The 21,650-nt window shown below is 38.9% G+C and overlaps 1 protein-coding gene across 1 annotated transcript; it reads right to left on the reverse strand.

The window, feature by feature from the left end:
• Positions 1-3,015: 3,015 nt before the first annotated feature.
• On the reverse strand, positions 3,016-20,406 carry LOC138332999 (collagen alpha-1(I) chain-like). Its single transcript, XM_069281089.1, has 6 exons — positions 20,130-20,406; positions 15,333-19,715; positions 14,747-14,770; positions 14,091-14,336; positions 6,602-6,775; positions 3,016-5,232 (listed from the first exon to the last, which is right to left on the reverse strand). Exons 1-6 carry the CDS (start codon positions 20,182-20,184, stop codon positions 4,880-4,882), a joined length of 5,235 nt encoding a protein of 1,744 aa, XP_069137190.1. The 5' UTR covers positions 20,185-20,406; the 3' UTR covers positions 3,016-4,879.
• Between the last annotated feature and the right edge of the window lie 1,244 nt (positions 20,407-21,650).

Consider the following 21,650-nt stretch of genomic DNA (forward strand, 5'->3'; position numbering starts at 1 on the left):
AGGTGCTGTAACATGTCATATAGTCACATGGACAGACAGGTGATGTAACATGTCATATAGTCACATGGACAGACAGGTGCTGTAACATGTCATATAGTCACATGGACAGACAGGTGCTGTAACATGTCATATAGTCACATGGACAGACAGGTGCTGTAACATGTCATATAGTCACATGGACAGACAGGTGATGTAACATGTCATATAGTCACATGGACAGACAGGTGCTGTAACATGTCATATAGTCACATGGACAGACAGGTGATGTAACATGTCATATAGTCACATGGACAGACAGGTGCTGTAACATGTCATATAGTCACATGGACAGACAGGTGATGTAACATGTCATATAGTCACATGGACAGACAGGTGCTGTAACATGTCATATAGTCACATGGACAGACAGGTGCTGTAACATGTCATATAGTCACATGGACAGACAGGTGCTGTAACATGTCATATAGTCACATGGACAGACAGGTGCTGTAACATGTCATATAGTCACATGGACAGACAGGTGATGTAACATGTCATATAGTCACATGGACAGACAGGTGCTGTAACATGTCATATAGTCACATGGACAGACAGGTGCTGTAACATGTCATATAGTCACATGGACAGACAGGTGCTGTAACATGTCATATAGTCACATGGACAGACAGGTGGTGTGTATGTAACATGTCATATAGTCACATGGACAGACAGGTGATGTAACATGTCATATAGTCACATGGACAGACAGGTGCTGTAACATGTCATATAGTCACATGGACAGACAGGTGCTGTAACATGTCATATAGTCACATGGACAGACAGGTGCTGTAACATGTCATATAGTCACATGGACAGACAGGTGCTGTAACATGTCATATAGTCACATGGACAGACAGGTGCTGTAACATGTCATATAGTCACATGGACAGACAGGTGCTGTAACATGTCATATAGTCACATGGACAGACAGGTGCTGTAACATGTCATATAGTCACATGGACAGACAGGTGATGTAACATGTCATATAGTCACACATGGACAGACAGGTGCTGTAACATGTCATATAGTCACATGGACAGACAGGTGATGTAACATGTCATATAGTCACATGGACAGACAGGTGCTGTAACATGTCATATAGTCACATGGACAGACAGGTGCTGTAACATGTCATATAGTCACATGGACAGACAGGTGATGTAACATGTCATATAGTCACACGGACAGACAGGTGATGTAACATGTCATATAGTCACATGGACAAACAGGTGATGTAACATGTCATATAGTCACATGGGCAGACAGGTGCTGTAACATGTCATATAGTCACATGGACAGACAGGTGCTGTAACATGTCATATAGTCACATGGACAGACAGGTGATGTAACATGTCATATAGTCACATGGACAGACAGGTGCTGTAAATGTCATATGTACAATATGTACATGTCACACTGGACAGACAGGTGTAACATGTAATAACATGGACAGACAGGTGATGTAACATGTCATATAGTCACATGGAGAGACAGGTGCTGTAACATGTAATACAGTCACATGGACAGACAGGTGCTGTAACATGTCATATAGTCACATGGACAGACAGGTGCTGTAACATGTCATACTGGTGCTGTAACATGTAATACAGTCACATGGACAGATGGGAGCTGTATGTTGTCATATAACCTAATCACAGGGACAAATAATCAAGTGATGAAATAGTTTCTGAACAGAATTTGCAATAATATAGAAATAGATATAAGTGAGAGATTAAGTGTATTGAAAAACTATGACTATCTTCGTCCGGGATCAAACTTAGGTCACAACTAGAACACTGACACGTCAGAAAGGGCCCCGCTATGTGTCTGACGTGCTTAAGTGGAAAAGTAGTATTTTGACAACGAATTCTTCTGTGTTAGCTATATGTTGCTAATAAATAATTAATGTCAACATTAATTGGGAAACCGATGATGGTACATTATTATAATTCTTTGGAAAAAGTCTTCCAAGTATTTAACTTGAATCCTGATTCCAAGCTAACATTACATTAAGAGCATACAATTAACTCAAATAAATTTGACCTTGACCTTTGACTTAGTAACCTTGGCCCATGACCTTACCTTTGGACAGTCAACTCCTTGTTTAATTCTGAACAACTTTGCATCATAATGTTATAACAAAATGTTTATCAGTTAAGAGCAACAACATTGTGATTTTTTTAAATGTTAAAATCCAAGATGGCCGATTTTTTAATTTAATTTCAACCTGAAAAATTACCAAGCAGATCTAGGATGGATGGGGAATCATCATGTAAAATATGGGGAAAATACTCCACTCCCTTCCATCATTAATGTGCAAAAGAAAAAAAACGGACAGACGGACGGACGGACGGACGGACAGACAGACAGACGGACGGACGGACAGACGGACGGACAACCTGATTACTATAGGGCACCCGCATCTCGATGCGGGGCCCTAATAAACACTGTAATGACTTTCTACACTGGGCATCCTCGATATTCCAGGGTTTCCAATCACTTACAATCTCTATACCCCTGGACCATCTCATAGTACATTCTTGATACTCTAGGGGTTCCGATCTCATACGATCTCTATATCCCTGGACTATCTCATAGTACATCCTTGATACTCAAGGGGTTCCGATCTCATACGATCTCTATACCCCTGGACTATCTCATAGTAAATTCAATTCAAGTCACTCTCTCTGTAGTCTTCACAGTCAACCACAGTGTACTGTTATACAACTCTTTTGATGTCCATCAAAGGACTAAATTACCTGTTCTTTTGTGTTGCCTCCAGTTTTACTATGAGATAGTCCAGGAGTGTAGAGATTGTAAGTGATTGGAACCACTGAAGTATCGAGAATGTACATTGAGCAGCTGAAACCACATTTTTCATTGGCTGAAAACATTAAGTCATTTACTCCTACTCCTACTGCTACGACATGTTATTTATTTTCTTGCTGTTTTGATAAATAATAAGAACACAACAAATTGAAATACAAGAGACAGAAATTTTATTTCACTTTGCATTTTAACATTGATACTGTGTTCCTGAGATTCAAATAGCCATGAAAGAAGGACATTTAAATTTAATAAGTCATGGTCATGTGATTATAGTGCAAAATCCTTCATTCATACCTCCAAAGGCAAACATAATTATATGTTGTTGGAATACATTTTCTTGTTGTTTTTTAAAAGTTGAACAATTACATGGACTTGATAGTAGTCATGTCTGTCACTGGACAGTAAATGCATTACCATATATGGTATGTTGGTGTAATAGCGGGAGCTCCCCATCTGACTTGAGATGTTTAGCTCAAATGTAATTATATGACCAGATAGTAATTGACTAAAGCTAGAATACTTCAAAATTTTATAACAATAAATAGTTTTTAAAACTAATTTCAAAACACAGGGACTTGGCAAACAATACCAACCCATAGTCTACAATATTGTAATAAAAGAGACTGTGATTGTTGCCAAGCCCCTATGTTTCAGAATAGCTACCATACTAGGCTTTGAATTCTACATTGAACACTAGTGGTAAACTGTCTTGGACACATTTCAAAATCTTAAACATGTAAAGACATACACACATAACAAACAACATGTTGTCGCCTTTGTAAATAAAGATCATGACACAAAAAAAACTGCTACAAATATATATTATACATATTCTCCAATTATATTGAAAATTTATTGCATTGCTCAGTATATATGAAGAAATATGTAAAAAAAAATATCCATCTAAGAGATCAGTCTCTGACAATTTTCTGACAAAAAACCCCCATAATGATACCCTTTTAAGGATTTAAAAGAATTTGAATCCAGTTTGAAGTATCTGTATCACTCAATCCTGCTTGTAAAGAGCATGTCATCGGCTTAAAAATTTACTTTATCATTCCATAAAGGAAAAAAGTTGCTGTTTGTAACATCGCTTCTGATTGGCATAACGATTTAACAGAAAAGAAAAGTTCCTCAATAAATATGGAATTGTGAAGAGATTCTTTATAATAGATTGAATTATTCTGTATTTACATATTACAAAGTTATCTGTCCTTGTGGGTAGGTATTGATTGTGACATCAGATGTTTGTGAGTGTAACATATCATACTTTTCGAAGAAAACAACACGAATTGCGTTCACAAAATAATGACATCACAATGGATACCTAACGGCAAAGGAGTTAATTATATTACACTGTAGTATGCAAAGACAGAATAAAGATTAACTTGAGTAGAATTTTTATGTTATGGAGATATAACCCAGAGATCTGAGTGAACTCTCATCATTAACCAGTTTATTTAGACGGAGTACACTCATATTATCGTCTTGATTATCTCCATAAAATAAAAAATCTGTTCGTGACAAGTTATTAAATCACATTAACATTAGGGGTAAGCAACAATGGAATGATTCTATTCTTCTACGTAAATATGCATACATTTATATGCTTCTCAAATTCGTTATTGAATCATGAAAAACAAACAGTTAGCCCTGGTATATAAAGCATACTGCAAATACAAATGTTATGCTCTACTTTTAGTACCAAAAATACTATGGTATTAAAATACTTAAAATGTAAAGATATATAATTTAAATTTAGCACCAAGAATATTTCATCGAAAATAAATAGCACTTATAATAAAGTTTGTAGCTCAGAAAATATTACCTCTGTGGTTGCATGGCCTTTAAGTCTTCCTCTTACAATGATATCCTTAATTGACACTTTTTTGTACAGATTATTAATCTCATCTTTATTAATAAGGAATATTAAATGTTCATAAAGTTATGAGGCAGATAGACGGATTTGAAATGTATTCAGGTGATTTGATAATGAGAAAGTATATCAATGTTATGGTGCTGGTATAGACTCCTGGTATCCGAGGTTCTGAGGGGTACACTCTCGCGCAGAGTTGTAGTTACAACCACCTTCAGATAGATACAGTGAGCTTGGCTGATACATTGGAAACCTACTTCTTTGCTTCTTGTTCCGACGAGAATATTTAACAACCACAATAATGATTCCTAACACAAAGCCAAGAAACACAGCACCAATCAAGCCTGATATCAAAATGGTCATTTGAAGCCGAGTGTGGGCACTTGCCTCCACTACAACCGGGGTTGAGGTGGTTACTTGGTGGTGGTAAAATTTTCGTTTGTTCCCTTTCCCCTCCTCCTCTTCTTCCTCATCATAAAATACTCCTTCTGAAATGTAAAACAGATAAAGATTACCCGTCTGAGAGGTGAAATATCCTTTTTTTGAATACATTTTCTGAAAGATTTAAAGACAGAATATCACAATTAAATCACTCCTTCTGGAATGTGAACAACATCACAATAATAGTATATGTCCTATCAAAAAATCAGCTTTTAAGTTAAACAGATGTTAGCAAGATTAATAGCTGAATCTTACATGGGCCTGTCAAGTGGACAGGGATATCTCAGGGCCCATGTTTGATTCTTTTTCTCCCATACTTTAACGAGAAATGGTGAAAATTCAGTTGATATAACGTCCATATGCGGAAAAATGGTCGTCGCATGTATTGATGACGTCACTGTCTAGCACATGCGAGCTGTCTTTTCCCTTCCCCCCTAAAAGACAGTTATCTTTTCCCTAGCAACCACAGGATTCATAAAATCTTTCAAGGGTCTGTCAGGGGGCCAGGGATATCTCAACCCGAGTTAAAAACTTTTAGCTGGTCAACCCGAGGCTTGGCGAGAGTTGACGTTCAACATCTTTCACGAGGGTTGAGATATCCCTGTCCACCTGACAGGCCCATGTTTGATTCTTTTTCTCCCATACCTTAACGAGAAATGGTGAAAATTTAGTTGATATAACGTCCATATGCGGAAAAATGGTCGTCGCATGTATTGATGACGTCACTGTCTAGCGCATGCGAGCTGTCTTTTCCCTACCCCGGTAAAGTACAGTTATCTTTTCCCTAGCAACCGCGGGATTAATAAAATCTTACATGGGTCTGTCAGGTGGACAGGGATATCTAAACCCGAGTGAAAAATTTTGGCTGGTCAACCCGAGGCTTGCCAAGGGTTGACGGTCAAAATCTTTTACGAGGGTTGAGATATCCCTGTCCACCTGATAGACCTATGTAAGATTCTTTTTCTCTCATACTTAAACAAAAAATGATGAAAATACAGTTATATAGAAACATTTTCAAAGCGCTGTCATCATAGGAATGTTGCAATGTGTCAAAATCAATGATGTCGTCAACAATAGACACCGCATGTAATGATGACGTCGCATCGTTGTCTAGCGCGTGTGAGCTGTCTATTCCCATCCCCGATAAAAGACAGAGTTATCTTTTCCCTAGCAACCATAGGATAATCCTGTCAAGTATGGGAGAGAACCCTGTCAAGAATGGGAGAAAAAATGTGCCTTTTGCTTTACTTTGGTCAATTAGAGAAAATATTCGATAGCTATATTTGCTTAGAAAAATTCTTACAATAAGTATTTGAAAACTAATAGAGCCAGACTGTTAAGTTCAGACAATGGAAGAATGACCAATTGTTGTAATTTTTTTTAGTTTGCTTTAACTATGACTTTGATACACCAAACCTTGACTTTGGACTTCCCCTTCAGTATCCTGAGCTCTCCCTTCAGTAAGTTGGGGCATCATTTTCCCCCTAGCTCCCCGGAACCTAAGACAATGGTAGGAACCATAAGTGTTGATACAGACAGTTGTACCTATATTACCTCCGCAGACATTTCCACTTTCACACTCGTTCACATCTAAAAAGAAAGATCAACTGATTCAATATTAATATCAAATATGACAATATTGATATTTAGAATTATCTACATACAGTATAACTTGTCTAAACCGGATGTGAACGGGACCAGTCGATTTGTTCGGTTTATACAGGTGTTCGGTTTATAGAGGATAGAACCTTATCACAATATATTCACATGGAAATCATCAGAAGAATTTTTTTTATTACAGCACAAAGATTTATTCTCATATATTTACATGGTAGAACACAGAATTCCATCCTACGTTTTCTTGGTTCTTGAGGTGTACATGTACAATCCATTTCTCTCAGTGTGCTACATTCAAATGAACTCTTAGAATTTATGTGTATGTTTTATTGTAAGAATTGACCGTGAAAAGTATTCATTAATACAATGTACATGTAACAAAACCGTCGAATGAAAAGTGAAAAGTTGTCACTAGCCCCGGTACAGGTAAATCCCCTTAGGCGCCTCATGATCGGTCCCATGTTGTGAAAACATTGTTGCCGGTTTGCCAAAGTTAATCTTACAAAGAAAGGTATAGTAACATTATCTAGACAGTTCCGGTTTTCAGAGTAGACAGGTTCCAGGTTATGCAGGTTTTGGGTACTATAGTTTTTAAGAAATTTGCTGGCACCAAACAAATTAATCGGTATACACAAGTTTCCGGTTTATACAGGGTTCGGTTTAGACAAGTTATGCTGTATTATCAGATCATTTATGTTACTTATGGGCTATTACATCACCTAGATCATTAATACCTACTTCCGGTGTCAAGGGAGACGTACGTAATTGTCTTACGCCGATTCCGGGATACAAGGAACTCTTCTGGGTGGGAGGTAGAAAACGTTGATTTGGTCATGTGACCGCGAAAAATTTAGGGCACATTTTTCTGTCATGGCGGTGACACTTATAGGCAGTGAATACCAATGTCCGGGTAAAGGTCATAGTCGGTAATACTTGCTCGATAACGGAACTAAGATAAACTGTTATGTTTTGTGTTTCTTATTTGTTATTGATTTTTGGGAAAATGCACCAAGGTAAGTTATGAATTATTAGTGAGTGAGACGTCAGATACCGCTGATTTCCAACTGCTAGGCGACAGCTCCATTTGATGCCGTAATTTACATGTCATTTCCTTATGAAGTGTCTAAATTCAATTTTCGTGCATATTTAGATTAAATTTAATACAATATGTTCCGATAATTAATGTTAATTGTTCTATCATGATATGTAATTTTCCACCCGTGTTCAATCATTACATATGCCGCCATTTTGTTTCAAATGTGCCCTAAATTAAGTCACGTGGTGATGAAAGTCACATGACTAAACTGACTGAATGTTGTATCCCGGAATCGGCGTATTGTCTTACGCTCCCGCGATATGCACAGTAAATTGATAATTTATCGATGTCTAAAGCAAAAGTTTCGGCAACCATTGTATGTACATATCGGTAAGACACATTTGGACACAACGAAAAAGTTTTTCCAACATAATCAAACCGTTGGTATCAATGGCGAAGAAGATCAAGACATGGCTGGGGAAACAAAGGGAAACAAAGATGGCGGCAGCGTCCTTGACGATGCGTCAAAGAGGCCGAGGAAATCGAGGTCAAAATCCCAACAGAAGAGCGTCTCGAAAACGGATTCCAATTTCGTGTTAAATTTCGATATACTAGGAGATTCAAATGACGCGGACGAAGCATGGAAATGCATTGAATGCAATGTCGTTTTCGCTGGTGATAACGATAAAGTCCTGGAGTGTGAACGATGTCAGTCACACTATTGCATAAAATGCCTCAAGAAATCAGATAAGGAGTATAAATGGCTGCAGCAGTCGGATTCATCGAGGGAATACACCTACAAAGTCAGAGGACCGCCGTGGGCCAGAAAAGTAACAAAGATTTGGACAACGAAAGCAGAAAACTAATCAGGCAAAGATATAGTTCAAAAACTGGGAATATAAAAAACAATTCAGCAAATTCAAACACACAAACGAGGAAAAATGTTATTCATCGTATGCAGATAGTCTTCCGAATAAACATGATGAACTGAAGGCACGAGTATTTCAATCCAGCACGGAAATCAACATCATCGGGGTAACTGAAGTATATCCAAAAAATAAATTATTTCTGCCAAACAAGGCAGCTAGAGCTTGGTATTGAAGGGTATGATATCTTTATTAATGAAAATAATCATCACAGAGGAGTAGCAATTTATGTTAAAGAAAATCTTAAAGCTGTGGAGGTGATAACTGGATCTTCATTTAAAGAGAGTATTTGGGTCAAAATTAAACTCACAGAAAAGGATTCATTTTTAATCGGTTGTATATATAAGAGTCCAAATACGGACACAAGAAATATGGAGGAACTATATGATTTACTGAATTCAGTCACAGCAACGAACGAATATTCTCACATACTTATAATGGGAGACTTCAATTTCCCAAAGATTAATTGGGACCGTTCAACCTCCGTAAATGACCAAGATGGAGAGCAGTTCGTAGAATGTTTGAGAGATAATTACCTAACTCAACACGTCAGGCAGTATACAAGAGGAAGAATTGGGAGCGAACCAAGCATACTTAATCTGGTGATGACCAACGAAGAAGAAATGATCAGGGAAATCATCCATGAAAGTCCCATTGGGCACAGCGACCACTTGGTACTAAAGTTCAAATTTACATGCTACCGTCAACAGTCTAATGAAACTATAATAAAGGGAATTATGCTGCCAATGCGCACAGATCCAGACATATCATGGGAGGAAATATTAAAAGGAGATGCAGACAATATGTACAAACAATTCATTGAAATATTGAATAGATGTATAGATAAATATATCCCTATGATAAAAGGCAACAAGCACAACGCAAATAATAAACCATACATTCCACTGAACGAGAACATTAGAAAGAAATTTAACAAAAAACACAGGGCATGGCAGCGATATTTAGAAGTGAGAACAGAGTCAAAATACAGAGAATATACTAAAATCAGAAATCAGGTAAAGGGTGCATTGAGGAAGGCGAGAAAGACATGGAGAAAGACATTGCAGGAAATGTCAAAAGAAACCCGAAGCGTTTCTGGAAATACATCAACTCGAAAAGAAAGGTAAAAACAGGGATTTCAGAACTTAAGGGTCTAGACGGAGATGATTCAAAAATTGCATGTTGGATGGGGATAAAGCTGAAGTAGTTGCACAATTTTTAGTGGTGTTTTCACAGAAGAACCTAGAGGAGATATGCCAACTTTGGATAATAAACCAATCATACATGACTCTAATGAACTTTTATGTACCGAGGAATTAATAATGAAATTGCTAGGGAACTTGGACAGCAACAAATCACACGTTCCAGACCAGATACACTCAAGATTACTAAAGGAACTAAAATTAATTCTATGTAAACCACTTCGTATAATTTTCAACAAATCAGTACATGGAGGTATAGTACCTAAGGCGTGGAAGGAAGCCGGCATAACGGCTATATTCAAAAAGGGATCAAAATCAGATGCAGGAAATTACAGACCGGTGAGCCTAACAAGTGTAGTTGGAAAGACAATGGAGAAGATAATCAGAGATGCAATAGTCAACCACATGGACCTAAATAATCTATTCAGTGATAAACAGTTTGGATTCATAGCAAAAAGGTCAACAGTTCTACAACTACTGATGGTACTAGAAGATTGGACTGATATTCTGGACCATGGAGCAGAAATAGATGTTGTCTACATGGACTTTATGAAGGCTTTTGACAAAGTGCCTCATAAGAGATTAATCGCCAAACTCCGAAGTTAAATAATAAACGCGAAAATAGTTAATTGGGTGGAAAACTTTCTTAGTCAACAAAAGCAGTACGTAATAGTGAATGGGAAATCATCAAAGGACTATCCAGTATTGAGCGGAATTACCCAAGGCAGTGTCTTGGGTCCAATCTTATTTGTGATTTATATAAATAATTTACCGGAACATATCACATCAAATACTTTCCAATTTGCCGATGCTCTACAAGGTCACCAAAATCTACAGGGAAATTAGAAGTGAAGATGATAAAAAGGCTTTACAATCGGATTTGGACAAACTGCAAGAATGGTTAAACACATGGCTACTGAAATTCCACCCGCTGAAATGTAAGGTTCTAACCATAAAAGGAAAAAGCAATGAAAGTCGAAAGTACAACATGACAGATGCAGGAGGTAATAAAATTAATCTTGAGAACATATCATCGGAAATAGACATAGGAGTGCATGTGAACAAGGATCTAAATTTCTCCATACAACAAGCAGTCAAAAAGGCCAATAGTATTCTTGGACTAATAAGAAGATCATTTGTATACATAGATGAAATATCATTTAAACAACTTTTCAAAGCATTAGCAAGACCACATTTAGAATACGCTGTAATCCATATAGAACAAAGGACATCAAATTCATAGAAAAAGAACAGCGGAGGGCAACCAAACTAATTACAAGGCTTAGAGATCTACCCTACAGCAAGAGATTAAAGCGACTAGGTTTACATTTACTATACTACCAGAGACTGAGGGGAGACATCATAAATGTATACAATATAATGAACAATTTCCATGACGAAAGGGTTACCATTGGAATATTTGAGCATGATACTTCATCCCAGACGAGAGGTCATTCGCAAAAAAATAAAGAAAAAACATTGCAAGTTAGATATACGGAAATATTCCTTTGGATATAGAACTGTCGACATATGGAATAGTTTACCAGAAAATATCATAAACTCAACAACAATAAGAGACTTCGAGATAAGTCTAGACAAGCACTGGGCTAATTTGGAACTTAAATACAACCACTTGGGGAGCTATAAAATGGAACACAGACGTGCCAATTAACTAATTTCATTTAATAATTGATATCACTTAATTACGGTACTAATTGTACATCATGGATATTATTTCATTGTATTTCATTGTATGAGTTATGGACATAGAGGCATGTTACTTGCCTGCGTCCATAAAATATCTTATTAAATCTTATTAATTTAATCATTTCAATTTTGGATGTCTTTCTCCCTTCAATAACATCAAAATACACACATACACATTACCAGACAATTACCTACAAAAGCATTTTACCACTGAACGCTAAATCTGTTTGAGTACCTGGTATAAGATCAGACCTAGGCGAGAACAAGGACGAACAGCATAAAAATTTACCTGATTATCATAACTTTGCAGTGATGAGATAACCTGAATGATAATTTTGGAAAATTGATATGCAAGGCCAAAAAAAAAGTTAGTCTGTTTAGGGTTACATTGGCGAAAAAAATAGGGTCAGTCGGTCGGGAAGATTTTTTAATAGTTCTTTTTTTAATGTCTTTCACTCTAAAATGATGGCCGGAACCGGAGTCTGAGATCAAAATCCTGACTTTAAAAAGAACAAAAAAACGTAGAAAAGTGGGAAAAAAAATTAGGTTTGGGGGTAACAAATTAGGGTTGGTCGGGTAACCCTATACAGTCATTTTTTTGTGTGTGCCTAATCTAGAGATTTAGAATTACATGAACGTAAACTTTAAATTATGAATAAATTACATTTACATAAATATATTGCATGAGTAATGATAATTAAGATTACCTAAACAAAGACTTTGTAGTATGATTGATTAGGATTACCTTAGCATATCTTTGAATATTGAGACCTGTAGATAAATATTCGAGAATTAGAATCATCTGAATATATACATGTTAATATGGAGAATTATAATTGCCAGAACATAAACTTTCAATTTATACTAAGAACAGGGCCTGCACTAAAACTATTACATATGATTTTAGGACTTATCTGTCTGAAAAAGTTTTATGGTGCCAGGCCTAGGAATTTCCTGATAAATTTTGGAGTGTAGAGAAATAATAAGAATTATCTGATGATAAACTTTAAGAGTATTAATAATTAGAATTATCTGATGATAAACTTTAAGAGTATTGATAATTAGAACTACTTGATGATAAACTTTAAGAGTATTGATAATTAGAGCTACCTGATGATAAACTTTAAGAGTATTGATAATTAGAACTACCTGATGATAAACTTTAAGAGTATTGATAATTAGAACTACCTGATGATAAACTTTAAGAGTATTGATAATTAGAATTATCTGATGATAAACTTTAAGAGTATTGATAATTAGAATTATCTGATGATAAACTTTAAGAGTATTGATAATTAGAATTATCTGATGATAAACTTTAAGAGTATTGATAATTAGAGCTACCTGATGATAAACTTTAAGAGTATTGAATAATTAGAACTACCTGATGATAAACTTTAAGAGTATTGATAATTAGAACTACCTGATGATAAACTTTAAGAGTATTGATAATTAGAACTACCTGATGATAAACTTTAAGAGTATTGATAATTAGAACTACCTGATGATAAACTTTAAGAGTATTGATAATTAGAATTATCTGATGATAAACTTTAAGAGTATTGATAATTAGAATTATCTGATGATAAACTTTAAGAGTATTGATAATTAGAGCTACCTGATGATAAACTTTAAGAGTATTGATAATTAGACTACCTGATGATAAACTTTAAGAGTATTGATAATTAGATACTGATGATAACTTTAAGTATTGATAATTAGAATACTGATGATAACTTAAGTATTGAAATAATACTGTGATAAACTTTAAGAGTATTGATAATTAGAATTATCTGATGATAAACTTTAAGAGTATTGATAATTAGAACTACCTGATGATAAACTTTAAGAGTATTGATAATTAGAACTACCTGATGATAAACTTTAAGAGTATTGATAATTAGAATTATCTGATGATAAACTTTAAGAGTATTGATAATTAGAACTACCTGATGATAAACTTTAAGAGTATTGATAATTAGAATTATCTGATGATAAACTTTAAGAGTATTGATAATTAGAACTACCTGATGATAAACTTTAAGAGTATTGATAATTAGAACTACCTGATGATAAACTTTAAGAGTATTGATAATTAGAACTACCTGATGATAAACTTTAAGAGTATTGATAATTAGAACTACCTGATGATAAACTTTAAGAGTATTGATAATTAGAACTACCTGATGATAAACTTTAAGAGTATTAATAATAAGAATTATCTGATGATAAACTTTAAGAGTATTGATAATTAGAATTATCTGATGATAAACTTTAAGAGTATTGATAATTAGAATTATCTGATGATAAACTTTAAGAGTATTGATAATATGAATAACCTGATCAGCAATTTTAAGAGTATTGAGAATAAGAATTACCTGATCAGCAATTTTAAGAGTATTGAGAATAAGAATTACCTGAACATGTATGCCCATCATTATTGATTTGAAATCCATTATGACAACCACACCTATAAAATCCAATTAGATTGGTACACGTCTGGTGACATGGGCCATAATCATTACATTCATCTACGTCGGAACAGGTGGTACCATCCATCTGGAGGCGGAAGCCGTGGAAACACTCGCACATGTACGATCCGAAGGTGTCCCGACACAGCTGGGAACAGTTACCTCGGTCTATAGTCATGCATTCGTTAGTTACTACAATGAAATTCATCCATGGATATGTATTATAACTCAGATTTACTTACCAAGGGTAAGAACAATACTCTCCCTAAAACAGCAAAGCTGTATATAAATATATGATTCCATTATTTTGTGATTCCATATTAAGCCAACAAAATTCCTTACATTTTACCTCTGTAGATAACAAATTATTTTTGTAACAAAATCACTTCATAAGTTCCCAGAGATTTGTAATAACAATGTTTTACTGTATTCCTTTTATAGAAGGTCATGCAATTATCCTCTGACCAATTAAATCATCTAAATTATTTACTGCATGCCATACATGGTGAGATGTAGGATAATGGTGTATATCATTTTGAAATCTTCAGTATTATTATTTTATCACATTTACTGTCTAATGATAGCTATGTTCAGAACTTTACCTGGGTGGAGTGGCCCTGTTGCTCCTGTCAAAATAAAGAAAATAAATGATTTATTGATTTGAATGAACTTTAGCAATAAATTTTATAAAGATATAAGCAAATACACAAATCATCTTTTTATCTCTTATGTAGGTCAAAGGTACAAAATGTATGTTACAGTGATCTAGCTATTCTTGTACATATCATGCTGTTTCATCTCAATCTTGATCACCATGGTGAAAGAGACAAGGTCAACAAAATGGTCACCACTAGCTTGTTACCTCTAGGTGAGGAGATCAAAACATTAGTGTGACTGTTGCAGGTTGGTGTTTTTACTCTCAGTAGTCAAGTTTCCATTCACCTCTAAACTGTGACATATCCTTAAGTGATCAGGACTGTTTGAAGGAATTACACAACAAAATTCTAAAGGATCTTGACACACAACATTAAATAATATATAACATTCAACTAAATTTTTTTTTTAGTTCTATCATGACAACAAAATCAATCTTTCAGGTAATATACCATTGATATCAATAACATCCTTTAGTTTAAAACTCTAATTTTAAGTGTTATTTACTATACATATTGATACTTATTAACATACCAGTCATTCCCACTGCTCCAGTCATTCCCACCGCTCCAGTATCGCCCTTTGGGCCGGTACTTCCAATACCAGTCATTCCGATGACCCCTGTTATACCTTGAGGTCCAATTGGTCCAGTGTATCCAGTCCAACCAATCGGTCCAGTGTTTCCTTGTGCACCTGTCACCCCAGTTACACCTTGTGGCCCCATTGGTCCAGTGTATCCAGTCCAACCAATTGGTCCAGTGTTTCCTTGTGCACTTGTCGCCCCAGTTAAACCTTGAGGTCCCATTGGTCCAGTGTATCCAGTCCAACCAATCGGTCCAGTGTTTCCTTGTGCACCTGTCGCCCCAGTTACACCTTGTGGCCCCATTGGTCCAGTGTATCCAGTCCAACCAATCGGTCCAGTATTTCCTTGTGCACCTGTCACCCCAGTTACACCTTGAGGTCCAATTGGTCCAGTGTATCCAGTCCAACCAATTGGTCCAGTGTTTCCTTGAACACCTGTTGTCCCAGTTACACCTTGAGGTCCAATTGGTCCAGTGTATCCAGTCCAACCTATTGGTCCAGTGTTTCCTTGTGCACCTGTCGCCCCAGTTACACCTTGTGGTCCCATTGGTCCTGTGTATCCAGTCCAACCAATGGGTCCAGTGTTTCCTCGTGCACCTGTCGCCCCAGTTACACCTTGTGGTCCCATTGGTCCCGTGTATCCAGTCCAACCAATGGGTCCAGTGTTTCCTCGTGCACCTGTCGCCCCAGTAACACCTTGTGGCCCAATTGGTCCAGTGTATCCAGTCCAACCAATCGGTCCAGTGTTTCCTTGAACACCTGTGACCCCAGTTACACCTTGTGGCCCCATTGGTCCAGTGTATCCAGTCCAACCTATTGGTCCAGTGTTTCCTTGTGCACCTGTCACCCCAGTTACACCTTGTGGCCCCATTGGCCCAGTGTATCCAGTCCAACCAATTGGTCCAGTGTTTCCTTGTGCACCTGTTGCCCCAGTTACACCTTGAGGTCCAATTGGTCCAGTGTATCCAGTCCAACCAATTGGTCCAGTGTTTCCTTGTGCACCTGTGACCCCAGTTACACCTTGAGTTCCCATTGGTCCTGTGTATCCAGTCCAACCAATGGGTCCAGTGTTTCCTTGTGCACCTGTCGTCCCAGTTACACCTTGTGGCCCCATTGGTCCAGTGTATCCAGTCCAACCAATCGGTCCAGTGTTTCCTAGAACACCTGTCGCCCCAGTTACACCTTGAGGTCCAATTGGTCCAGTGTATCCAGTCCAACCTATTGGTCCAGTGTTTCCTTGTGCACCGGTCGCCCCAGTTAAACCTTGTGGCCCCATTTGTCCAGTGGATCCAGTCCAACCAATCTGTCCAGTGTTTCCTTGTGCACCTGTCACCCCAGTTACACCTTGAGGTCCAATTGGTCCAGTGTATCCAGTCCAACCAATTGGTCCAGTGTTTCCTTGTGCACCTGTCACCCCAGTTACACCTTGAGGTCCAATTGGTCCAGTGTATCCAGTCCAACCAATCGGTCCAGTGTTTCCTTGAACACCTGTCGCCCCAGTTACACCTTGAGGTCCCATTGATCCAGTGTATCCAGTCCAACCTATTGGTCCAGTGTTTCCTTGTGCACCTGTTGCCCCAGTTAAACCTAGAGGTCCCATTGGTCCAGTGTATCCAGTCCAACCAATCGGTCCAGTGTTTCCTTGTGCACCTGTCACCCCAGTTACACCTTGAGGTCCAATTGGTCCAGTGTATCCAGTCCAACCAATTGGTCCAGTGTTTCCTTGTGCACCTGTCACCCCAGTTACACCTTGAGGTCCCATTGGTCCAGTGTATCCAGTCCAGCCAATCGGTCCAGTGTTTCCTCGTGCACCTGTCGCCCCAGTTACACCTTGTGGCCCCATTGGTCCAGTGTATCCAGTCCAACCAATTGGTCCAGTGTTTCCTTGTGCACCTGTCACCCCAGTTACACCTTGAGGTCCAATTGGTCCAGTGTATCCAGTCCAGCCAATCGGTCCAGTGTTTCCTTGTGCACCTGTTGCCCCAGTTACACCTTGAGGTCCAATTGGTCCAGTGTATCCAGTCCAACCAATTGGTCCAGTGTTTCCTTGTGCACCTGTGACCCCAGTTACACCTTGTGGCCCCATTGGTCCAGTGTATCCAGTCCAACCTATTGGTCCAGTGTTTCCTTGTGCACCTGTCACCCCAGTTACACCTTGTGGCCCCATTGGCCCAGTGTATCCAGTCCAACCAATTGGTCCAGTGTTTCCTTGTGCACCTGTTGCCCCAGTTACACCTTGAGGTCCAATTGGTCCAGTGTATCCAGTCCAACCAATGGGTCCAGTGTTTCCTTGTGCACCTGTGACCCCAGTTACACCTTGAGTTCCCATTGGTCCTGTGTATCCAGTCCAACCAATTGGTCCAGTGTTTCCTCGTGCACCTGTCGCCCCAGTACTTCCTGTCAGTCCCAATGCTCCAGTGCTTCCTTGTGGCCCTGCTGGTCCAGTATTTCCTGTCAACCCCACATCTCCAGTGTTTCCTTGTGGCCCTGCTGGTCCAGTATTTCCTGTCAACCCCACAGCTCCAGTGTTCCCTTGTGGCCCTGTTGGTCCTGTACTCCCTGTCAATCCCACAGCTCCTGTGTTCCCTTGTGGTCCTGCTGGTCCAGTACTTCCTGTCAGCCCCACAGCTCCTGTGTTCCCATGTGGTCCTGCTGGTCCAGTACTTCCTGTCAGCCCCACAGCTCCTGTGTTTCCTTGTGGTCCTGCTGGTCCAGTATTTCCTGTCAGCCCCACAGCTCCTGTGTTCCCTTGTGGTCCTGCTGGTCCAGTATTTCCTGTCAGTCCCACAGCTCCTGTGTTCCCTTGTGGTCCTGCTGGTCCAGTACTTCCTGTCAGCCCCACAGCTCCAGTGTTCCCTTGTGGCCCTGCTGGTCCAGTACTTCCTGTCAGCCCCAAAGCTCCAGTGTTCCCTTGTGGCCCTGCTGGTCCAGTACTTCCTGTCAGCCCCACAGCTCCTGTGTTCCCTTGTGGTCCTGCTGGACCAGTCATTCCTGTCAGCCCCACAGCTCCAGTGTTCCCTTGTGGCCCTGCTAGTCCAGTAATTCCTGTCAGCCCCACAGCTCCAGTGTTCCCTTGTGGCCCTGCTGATCCAGTACTTCCTGTCAGCCCCACAGCTCCAGTGTTCCCTTGTGGCCCTGCTGGTCCAGTACTTCCTGTCAGCCCCACAGCTCCAGTATTCCCTTGTGGCCCTGCTGATCCAGTACTTCCTGTCAGCCCCACAGCTCCAGTGTTTCCTTGTGGCCCTGCTGGTCCAGTAATTCCTGCCAGACCCACAGCTCCCGTGTTCCCTTGTGGCCCTGCTGGACCAGTACTCCCTGTCAGCCCCACAGCTCCAGTGTTCCCTTGTGGTCCTGCTGGTCCAGTACTTCCTGTCTGCCCCACAGCTCCAGTGTTCCCTTGTGGCCCTGCTGGTCCAGTACTTCCTGTCGGCCCCACAGCTCCTGTGTTCCCTTGTGGTCCTGCTGGTCCAGTTCTTCCTGTCAGCCCCACAGCTCCTGTGTTCCCTTGTGGTCCTGCTGGTCCAGTACTTCCTGTCTGCCCCACAGCTCCAGTGTTCCCTTGTGGCCCTGCTGGTCCAGTACTTCCTGTCGGCCCCACAGCTCCAGTGTTTCCTTGTGGTCCTGCTGGTCCAGTACTTCCTGTCAGCCCCACAGCTCCTGTGTTCCCTTGTGGCCCTGCTGGTCCAGTACTTCCTGTCAGCCCCACAGCTCCTGTGTTCCCTTGTTGCCCCGCTGGACCAATACTCCCTGCCAGCCCCACAGCTCCAGTGTTCCCTTGTAGTCCTGCTGGTCCAGTACTTCCTGTCAGCCCCACAGCTCCAGTGTTCCCTTGTGGCCCTGCTGGTCCAGTACTTCCTGTCAGCCCCACAGCTCCAGTGTTCCCTTGTGGTCCTGCTGGTCCAGTACTTCCTGTCAGCCCTACAGCTCCAGTGTTCCCTTGTGGCCCTGCTGGTCCAGTACTTCCTGTCAGCCCCACAGCTCCAGTGTTCCCTTGTGGTCCTGCGGGACCAGTCACTCCTGTCAGCCCCACAGCTCCAGTGTTCCCTTGTGGCCCTGCTGGTCCAGTACTTCCTGTCTGCCCCACAGCTCCAGTGTTCCCTTGTGGGCCTGTTGGACCAGTCATTCCTGTCAGCCCAATATTTCCAGGAGCTCCCACAGTATTAGGTGTAGTTGTTACTGGTGTTGTTGTTACTGATGTTGTTGTTATCGGAGGTGTTGTATCTACCAAAGTCGTCGTTACTATGGGAGGTGTCGTTGTTATTGGAGGCGTTGTTGTCACTGGAGGCGTTGTTGTCACTGGAGGTGTTGTTGTCACTGGAGGGGTTGTTGGCACAACTAAATGAGATGAAACATTTTGAAAGTTCAGTGATACAGTACTTTAAAATTGGATGAAATCACCACTTTTATAAAGAGACTGTTCAGTAAAAGTAAACCATTTGTTTAAACTGAGGATACTAAGTAAGCAGAAAATTTAACTATCCCTTTTTACACAAACAATGCTAGTTAGAACATGTGTCTGTATGCCTTATAAAAATAGATAATGATTTAAGAAATACTCATCAGGAATAATTCACAAGTTTCAAGAAATCTTTTAAGTTTCGACATTTTGATTTTCATATATCCTAACACAAAATCATTAAAGCAATGTTACTGGAATGTCCAAGCAAGAAAAGTTCAGTACCAAAAATTATTCCAACAATTAATACAAGCCTTACAGTCATACAGGATAAGAATGTAACAACAGCTTACATAGTTCTAGGTCAGCCTGGACAGAGAAGAAGTAAGGTTCGATGAAGAATTCCATCCGAGAGCCAACTGATAGTTGAGCATCTGTAGCGTAGGTCAACAGTGTGCCGTTGGTTGGAGTAGATGAGAAGCTGAAGCTGATCGGTACATAACCCACGTCAGTACTCCAACCGAGGAAAATTCCAGATCCAGTTGGTGGAGCATTGTTGATAGAGATCTTAAAAAATAATCCATAAAATTACTAAAACCTTTGCTCTAATTATTTATTTTCATTGATATTATTTTCATATGGTTATTGATATAAGAAAACTGACAAAATTGATTATATATTTGTTGTATCAGTATTAAATAACCATAAAAAAATAAATAGAAATTATACAAGAGGCCCATGGGCCTTAACGGTCATCTGACAATTAGTACAATACAACATAGTCGTTTAAAATTTTTTAGCCTATTTGACCTCTGTGACCTTGATTGAAGATCAAGGTTACTCGTTAGAACAAACTTGGTAGCCCTTCCTTCCAGCATGTCACAGGGCCAATATCAGGTTTCTAGGCCTCTTAATTATTCAAAAGAAGTTTAGGCCACACCAATTTGAAACCTAGTTCTTCGGGATTTCACGCCCCTAAAATGAAAAAAAGTCAGAAAATAAAAAAATTACTGCCCTTATTTCAGATGCTCGGAAATCTGAAGAACGAAAGGCCGATTTTTTTCCTTCATATTTCTGGTTTGTGCTTTAGACACACTGAAATCCTTATCACTTGAGGGCTTAAACCGATAAGAAAACAAAAATTTAAGCACAAAAGGGATCCAGATTAAGAAAAAACGAATGATAAATGGCGGGTGTTTATGGTACACCTATGAGAACTTTTGACAGAGATGTTGTTCCTTGTACAGTACCGTAAGACGTTTAAAATTTGTTTGATTTTTATAAACGCAAATGACGGAAATATGATCGATGTGGTAGACGTAAAATTACATGCTTCATAGATAATCCAATGCTTAAAATTACTAACCTTTTTTCTTTTTCTGAATATTGGCATCAAATTCAATGGGTTTTTCTTTTTACTTTTACTTCATTCTTATCATGCCAACATCAGCAAAACATGGAACAAATATCCTTCCAACTTTCGAATGATTTGTATTGAATGTTTGTTATCAAAGATGAAAGCAAGGTCACAGAAACTAATATAAGAATAAATGCAATTGAAATTAACATGATGATATTGAATGCTTCTATAGTTTTGCACCACTAGTCAAGATTATATCTAGACTGTTTTTAATATTTGATATATTTCCATTTGATTTTGTGTGACTCTAAAACAATCCAATTATTACATTTGCATACTTCAAAATTCTTTTTTTTTTAATGTAAAAAATGTAATTTACATGAAAAAACAATTTCAGGTACGCAAATGCTATCCTTTTATTCTATTGGGTGTGGCAAAATTTTACAGGTTCCGTATATTGTAGATCACCAATATCTATGATTCTCCTATAGTGCTTTTAGTAGAGTTCCACTTG

This window comes from Argopecten irradians, chromosome 10 (assembly GCF_041381155.1).
Source record: "Argopecten irradians isolate NY chromosome 10, Ai_NY, whole genome shotgun sequence".
NCBI classification, from domain to species: Eukaryota; Metazoa; Mollusca; class Bivalvia; order Pectinida; family Pectinidae; genus Argopecten; species Argopecten irradians.

Excerpts from the sequence above, each read along its gene's own strand:
- LOC138332999 (XM_069281089.1), bottom strand. The coding sequence starts at position 20,184 with ATGGAATTCTTCATCGAACCTTACTTCTTCTCTGTCCAGGCTGACCTA. Across the intron at positions 14,337-14,746 it reads AACAGGGCCACTCCACCCAG|TAACTAACGAATGCATGACT; the intron begins GTAAAGTTCTGA and ends ATTTCATTGTAG. Across the intron at positions 5,233-6,601 it reads AGGGGAAGTCCAAAGTCAAG|AAGGAGTATTTTATGATGAG; the intron begins GTTTGGTGTATC and ends TTTACATTTCAG.